The following is a 7536-nucleotide window of genomic DNA, read 5'->3' as shown; positions in this document are numbered from 1 at the left end:
AGAGAGAGAGAGAGAGAGAGAGAGCAAAAATTGTCGGAAGGTAATCAGTTATTTATACTAGAGACTCTAAAGTTCTTGGCTGACTACTCAAACTCACTGCAGGAAGTCTGGATTGTGATTAAGCACAATGAAGTTGGCAGCATTATGAATGAAGTGCAGGAGTCCAGAAGTGCGTCACTGTGTAGTATACGTCCATCCCCAGCAGATGGCCCCGCCTGCAAGTGCTTATTCAGGGGGGGAAGCGGTGACTTACAGGGGTGGGGGTGCCCTTTATTGATCTCATAGGTTGAGATACAGCATGAAACAAACCATTTTTGGAAACTTTTTTCAACTATTTATCGCCGGCGGTGCTACTGCATGTCCACCAGTTCGCTCTGCCTCTTATTTGATTAATGACATCAATGCAAACGAGGGATGGCAAATGGTCCATATGACTGGTGAATTTTGTGAATGGAGCACTTAGTGACTGAGGAATGACGTCAGCACAAAAGCCGTATCTCTCAACGGCGAGCCAAGTCCAAACCGGGGGGTCTAGAGGAGGCTTCCCATTGGCTCGCCGTAGCATCACGGCCCACGCGATTGGCTGCCGGCAAATAATTAAACACCTACACAGTCGATGCACAAATCCGAGTGGTGGGATATATAGGCTGGTGGTTGGCGCTTCATGCAACAGAGTCAAGAGTTGTCCTGCAAGTTGAGAGAAAGTCAACTTCTTGTTGTTTTGAACAGAGATTCAGAGAGATATTTATATAAATTTATTTTTACTGCTGGGTGATTACCATTGAAGGTGAGTGTTGACTTCCTTTATTGTCTACATCAGTGGGTCGGGGTTGTATTTTGACTCTTTGGTTGTGGGATTAGACGGGTGGCAGCTGTTTGACTGGGTTGATGTGAATGAAATGAGGCTGGTTACCAGAAGCAGAACATGTTGGGAAGCTCCTGTTTTCCTCTTGGGGACCAAAGATTCAGCCAAGTCGGAAAAAGAGGGAGGTAAGGTAGAAACAATGGGCAAGGAAATCTCCAGAAAAAGAAAAAAAAAAAAGAAGAAATTGCTGAGGCGGTGCACTTCACAAGAACGAGAAAAACGGGCAGAAGCAGCCAGCTCAAAGTGTGTGTTGCAGACAAAAGGGTGCGCGCGTGTGTGTTAGAGAGTGCTGGAAGCTCATTACACTAATGCACAGGTCCCTTAGGGAGTTGGCAAGCTTGGAGTAACCCCCCCAACACCACCTATCTTTTCACCCCTCCTCTTCCAGCAACTGCTACCTATATTGCAGAGTCTGGGACCCTTGCCTACCCGCCCGCCCCCTCCTTCTCAAACACAAACACATACACACACATTTATGCATACCCAGCTACCTGCAGGCATGTCGCACTCCAGTCCCCGCTGCGTATGACATGAGAGAACTACATGTCCTGTGCTCGCTGTTGGATATTTCGGAACAGTGCGTTTCGGTGAACAAGAGTAGAACGGGGGGTGGCTGCCGTGTGTGTGAGGATGAGGAGACGTGGGTAGAACTAAGCCAAGTTTGATAGGAACTCAAGGGTGGGGTGGAGAGAGGAGGAAGAAGGGGCTCGGCGAGCAGCAAGTGCATTTGTTACACATGTTGCCTTGTAGGTACATCAGTGCGCAAGATGCTGACGAGAGGGTTGGGGTTGGGGTGTTTTCCTTCCTGTTGCAGGGGACCATGGTTATGTTGAAGATCTCCGCTTTCCTCGTTGCCTACGCCCTGGTCATCTGCCAGATGTACTGCTCACAAGCCGCCCCTGCCAGGTGAGACACGGTTCTTGCGGCTTACTTTTCGTTCAGGCGGCTGTCAAGCACTTGCAGTGATTTCTGGATTTAAAAGCAACGCTCATATGACAAACAATTGGTTTCCTGGTTTTCAGGAGTTTTTCTTTAAAAAAACAAACAAACTGTAGTCTTAAAAGGTGTTTCTAGTCATTATGTCTTTCTTTTTGAGGAATTATCTGCAGTAACATTAATGGAAGCAGTAGAAGCTGATATACAGTACGTAAATGTACATGTACAAGTGTGATGTTTTACTATCAAATATATAGCATACTGTAAATTTAACTACACGGCAAAGACACAAAATCTAATAAATTATTTATCTTCCAGTCTCTAATGCAAATATCTTGGTACATTTGGAAATAAGACAAACTAAATTACAAGTAATTTTTCAGCAAGATATAGGAGCTTGTTTTAAGTTAATAATTCCCTAATATTGATTCTAAAAAGTAACATTGACAGAATTTGTTTTAAATGTCTTGTTATAAATAAAATAATTTGCCAGTGGAACTAGTACTTTTCATCAATACTGAGGAATTGTTAGCCTAAAACTATCTCCTATTTTTTTGCTGAAAGGTTAGTTCTCTTATTTGCAGTGTTCCAAGATATTTGCACTAGAAAGTAAACAAAAAAGTACTTGGTAAGATTTTGTGTTTTTGCAGTGTAAGAATACATTCTTACATTTGAAATATTTTACATTTAAAAGGTTGTTTTACTAATTCATTTGACTCGATAAAATGCAATAGAATAGAATGTGCTTGATTTAATCCCAACCTGGGATGTCTTAGTTGTAGCTAAACATTATGATGCAAATAATAAAAAAAGATAAATCTAATGCTCAGTTTAGAATATAGAAGTCATGAAGTTAGGAAGGAAAACCGTCAACACATGGATTTTGCTGCACGTTATTGCACATCTATTCCGCAGTTTGCATACTATTAATAAGACACAAAAAGAGGAAGTTGTAATTCACTCCTGAGGGAGATAAATGAGACCTATATATCCATACGGAGCTTCATTCCAGCCACTCTCCCGAGCGTTCCTATGAAGCTATTGATTTTGTAATAAATCTAAAGCTTGTTGGAAAACAACCCCCCTTTCTCATATGGGGCACTTTCCGCAGATTGTTTCGCCCCCCCAGCCGATCCCCAACGGCTGGCCCTCAAACCCAGACGTCATTACTCTCCGAGGTGCTGATGTCTCCGCCTCGCCTTTCCATCCATCGTCTTTACCAGCACCCCAAGATCCCACCCCAAAACACACACACACACACACACACACACACACACACACACACACACACACACATCCTGGCATCTCAGGGAGGTTGTGGGGCCGTGTGAGCTCTTAGACCTCTTCAGAAATGTTCAAAAGCCAGCTTCTGAGTTACGTAAACGCCCCATGAAATGTGTGACAAATGTCCGGCAGCTTCCTAAGGGGGTTAGGAACCAAACTGAACTCCTGGCCCACTGACCGCTTGTCCCCTTGTTGTCTCCTGAACCGTCCCATCACAGACCAGGTTTAGAGTCCATGTCAGAACGAGTCACGCTCACGGACTACGAGGCGCGAAGGTTACTGAACGCCATTGTCAAGGAGTTTGTGCAGATGACGGCAGAAGAGATGGAACAGCAGGCGACGGAGGGAAACAGGTACGTCTGATTCTTATTTCCTCAAATAAAGCTTTAATATTTCCTTACAGCAGAAGCAAACTCACAGACGACTCGATTTCTAATGGAATGATGTAGAATCGTCTCAATTAATTGATCATGAAGTTAATTTTATTAACTTATATATTACCATGTCTTTTTCTGGAGGGTTGTACAAATAGTGTGGTGGGTTTAAGAACAGATTTGTTCTAGAACTTTCTAGAACATGCTCTAGAATTATTAGACTACATTTTGTTCAGGCAACAATGTGGACAGGTCCTGAACCCGGCTGCTTTTAGCGAAAACGTCAACCGGACAGATTGTTTTTAGATTGTTCCCACATTTCACTCTCTGGTTTCATTCTAACACCACTGCTGATGCATCATCATCAGTCAGCTCTAGAGAGGTATGTCCTTATATAGGGAAAAAAACTAAACAAAAAAAAAATAGAATAAAAAACACATGTTTTTTCCCCACAACAAAATGCTAAAATGGAGAAACAAGTAAAAAAAAAAAATCTGTATTCTCTGTCATGACCCTTTTTCCCGCATGAAACAAGCCTGGTTTTGACTGTGTGAAGGGGTGAAAAACTGCCTGCTGGGCATGTGAAAAGCATATATTCACTTATCAGACCCCCGTCCCCAAAAAAACAAGTGTGCATGATGTCAGTTATAGTTACGGGAAGCTGCATGACTGTGGGAATTGGATGGGTTGTTTTTGTTGGTGTAAAAGCAGAAGGATTTGTGGGAGAGGGGGTTGGAGGTTGGCGCATGATGGGACGGATGACGAGTTCTTTGAATGCTTCACAAAAGAAAAGCTGGTGGCATGATGCTGTATGAGATTCGAGACGTTCCTATTCCACTTTTGTTTAATCTGTGACGGCATGAGACAGAAATGCATGCGAGGTCAGAGCGGCGTGTGAGCGGAGGTTAGAGAAAAGACCAAACGATGATGATTTCTCTTGCATGTTTTCCCTTACCTATGAGTCCTTTTTTTCCTCTGCATGTCTTTTTCTGTGTGTCCCCTCCCCAACAGCATGGACAGGCCCCTAACCAAGCGCTGTTCCAACCTCAGCACTTGCGTGCTGGGCAAACTGTCTCAGGAGCTGCACAAGTTGCAGACATTCCCCCGCACGAACGTGGGAGCGGGAACGCCCGGCAAGAAGCGCGGCGCTCCTGAGAGGGACAGCTATGCAAGCTACGGCGAGACGTTTGACAGCATCTGAACCCTTCTTTCTCCTCTCTCTCCTTTTATTTATCCTTCCTTCTTTCCTATCTATCCCGGTTTGCTCTCCGTATTTTTCATCCTGGCAAGTGCATGCTGACTCCTACCGGCTTGAGAAGAACCTGACTTTTTTCTCTTTTTTTATGTACCTCTTTCCCGCCTTTTTACCCTGCTTGGTTTTTTGGGGTTTTTTTGGGCAGAGAATAATTTGTTCCTTTTTTCTCAGACAATCAGACACAATTTACACAGCTGTAATTTACAATATCAGATATCCATTTCTGTGTAGTGTTTTTGATGGCATCTGATAGACAGATCACTTAATGTAAACATTAATAAATAATCCACTCATGAAGACACCATGTTTGTTGTTCAATAAACGTATTTTTCTACCAGGAAGCCTTAGCTCCTGTTCGTTTTTTAAAGACACAACAAAATTGGGTTTGTATGAACACGCGAGAACAAAATTTGGTTGGCATGAATACGAGCAAAGCGAAACAAATTAGAGTGTAAATATACTATAAAACGCTTCAGTACGTCCAAAGGTAAGAAAACAATCCACTCATGTAGACACCAATGTCTGTTATTCAATGAACATAATTTTCTACAAGGAAGCCTTAACTTCTGTTTGTCCGTTAAAGACACAAAAATGGGTTTGTGTGAACATGCAAGAACGAAATTAGAGCGTAAATACACTTTAACACCAAAATTGAACAAATTAGAGCGTAAATGAACTTTTACGATGCCTTGAAATCTGTCTGGGAAGTCCTCAGTAAGTCAGCAGGTAAGAAAATACATAAGCTGTTACCTTATTTGTCCACTTTTATCAAATTTGTCGCACTGCTGGTGTGTTGTGGTGTCTTCGTGCTAATCTCCGTTTGCTGTCCTGAAGCAGCGTTACGACACAGAAGCGCGCCTGCAACACGGCCACGTGCGTGACCCACCGCCTGGCCGACTTCCTCAGCCGGTCGGGCGGAATTGGCAACAGCAACTTCGTTCCCACCAACGTTGGCGCCAAGGCCTTCGGCAGGCGAAGGAGAAGCACCCAGATGTGAGCGCTCTCCATCAGTCTTCTGGGAAATGGTAAATACGGTTTTATACAAATTGGGGTTTTTTTTATCGATAGAAGTTTGTGTTATTGCCTCAGGATGTACCTCAGTTTCTCTTGTTTTCTGTCTTTCAGAGGCGGACACCTGAAAAGAAAGAAAGAAAAAAAAAACAACCTGTGAACAAAATTCAACACGGCAAAACTACGCAGATAAATACTAAACTGGCCCTTTATCTTTTCTTTCACCTTCTTACTGGAAAAGAAAGGATGTTTTGTCCCCATTATCCATCCTGTTATTAATCTTTTTCTCTCTTTTTTTGGCTTTTGGCAAATAACTGAAAAAAAAATTTGGGAAAAAAAGCACTTTACTTTATGTACATGAACAAATGAACTCCTTAAAGTAAAAAAAAAAAAACATCCCGATGGTTACTCTTTTTTATACATGACTTATTATTGGAAAATAAAATGAAAAGAGCAGTGGTCATCACTTTCTTTTTTTCGCCCCACGTTTCACCTCGTTAGAGCACATTTGTAGCGCCGACCCCCCGCTGAGAGTCACATCTTAACATTCCCCCTTTTACGCTGGTAAAGATCCTCCCCACACAACTTTGTCTTGTGCCTTGATGTAGAAAAATTTACATGAACATGATTGTACGGCTTCGTTTCGAGACGGCAAAGAAGAACCCGAGTGAGGATGAGGAGGAGAATGGTGATGGACTCATATTGTAAACAATATTGTGAAAAACAAAAAAATTTCAGCAAGATTAAAATGTATTTTAGATACACTTTGGTTTGAGGTAATTGTGTTGTTCTTCAAAGCATTTCGTAAACAGATGTAGAGAGAGAGGGGAAAAAAAATCACCTGCCACTTATATTTGTACTCACGATGCTGTCACTGATCCCAGAATAAATTTGAAAACTATTTAACATTTGAGTCAAATTTACAAATACAAACAGTCCATATGGAGCAGAAATGACTCACTCCGAATAACCCGGATAAGTCTGGATACATGACAAGAAAAACGTGGAATTGCTGAACAAAGTGCAGCCAAAAAACAACCACATCTGGTTGACACATGCGGCAATATTTTAGGCAAAATATATATATAAAAAAAAGCCCCACAATATTTGAATTTTCTGCAGGAAATGTAACATGATGGAAACCTTTTGGGAGGGTTTCACTTGTTGTTACAGCAACACTCCAACAGATGGCAATCTGATTAGCCGCACAAATAGTTTCTGTGCGGCTCTGCTGATGTGCTTCAAGAGAGGAAGAAAACCTTCCGTTCTCCAACACCTCCAGCTGCCTCCTGTAACGTCTTCACATTTTCACAAATGATCTCAAAATGGGACAGAGTCACGGTTAATTCTGTAAATAGCCAAACTTGACTCAGAACATCAACCGTGGTGAAAGGCCTGAAAGGGCTCACAGCAGCAGGTAATACTTTCCACGCAACACCGAGTGGATTCCTCGTCGTGCAGATGAACATTTCTGTGTTCCTGCCAGTCATTTGGAATAATTTGTTGTGCGGCGTTTTCCATATTAGCGAAATTAAATGGACCGAATCCTGAATCAGTGAAAAAAAAAAAAGACCTCTTAGTTTTGGAACTGAAATATGGCACATTTATCCGTATAGATGTTTTTCTGCAAAGAAGAATAAACAAACCCAAGGTCACCAAAAAAAAGCTGCAGGTTTGCAGCGTCTCTTCCTCCACGGTACGGGATGTCTGCAGTGTTCTTAAAACTTAAAGACATTTCCTGTTTGTTTTTCTGAAGGTTTTCTGTTTTCACTGCCTATGGGGAATATTTCACTCTGCTGGTGCATGGCTGA

General features: G+C 42.3%; 1 protein-coding gene across 4 annotated transcripts; it reads left to right on the top strand.

Moving 5' to 3' along the window:
* Positions 1-583: 583 nt before the first annotated feature.
* LOC102222282 (calcitonin gene-related peptide-like) lies at positions 584-7321 on the top strand. Of its 4 annotated transcripts, none has more exons than XM_005807443.2 (4): positions 584-787; positions 1680-1771; positions 3304-3438; positions 4471-5641. In XM_005807443.2, exons 2-4 carry the CDS (start codon positions 1686-1688, stop codon positions 4658-4660), a joined length of 411 nt encoding a protein of 136 aa, XP_005807500.1. In that variant the 5' UTR covers positions 584-787; positions 1680-1685; the 3' UTR covers positions 4661-5641. The 4 variants fall into 4 exon arrangements, with proteins under 4 accessions (XP_005807500.1, XP_014327365.1, XP_023199407.1 ...); XM_023343639.1 differs by lacking the exon at positions 584-787 and adding an exon at positions 5840-7321 and having other exon boundaries at positions 1372-1771; positions 5549-5739; XM_023343644.1 differs by lacking the exon at positions 584-787 and adding an exon at positions 5840-7321 and having other exon boundaries at positions 1374-1771; positions 5552-5739.
* Positions 7322-7536: the final 215 nt, after the last annotated feature.

The sequence above is a fragment of the Xiphophorus maculatus genome, chromosome 2 (genome assembly GCF_002775205.1).
Source record: "Xiphophorus maculatus strain JP 163 A chromosome 2, X_maculatus-5.0-male, whole genome shotgun sequence".
Lineage (NCBI taxonomy): Eukaryota > Metazoa > Chordata > Actinopteri > Cyprinodontiformes > Poeciliidae > Xiphophorus > Xiphophorus maculatus.
The sequence above is the reverse complement of the archived record's forward strand: the minus strand, read 5'-3'. Positions and strand labels throughout refer to the sequence as shown.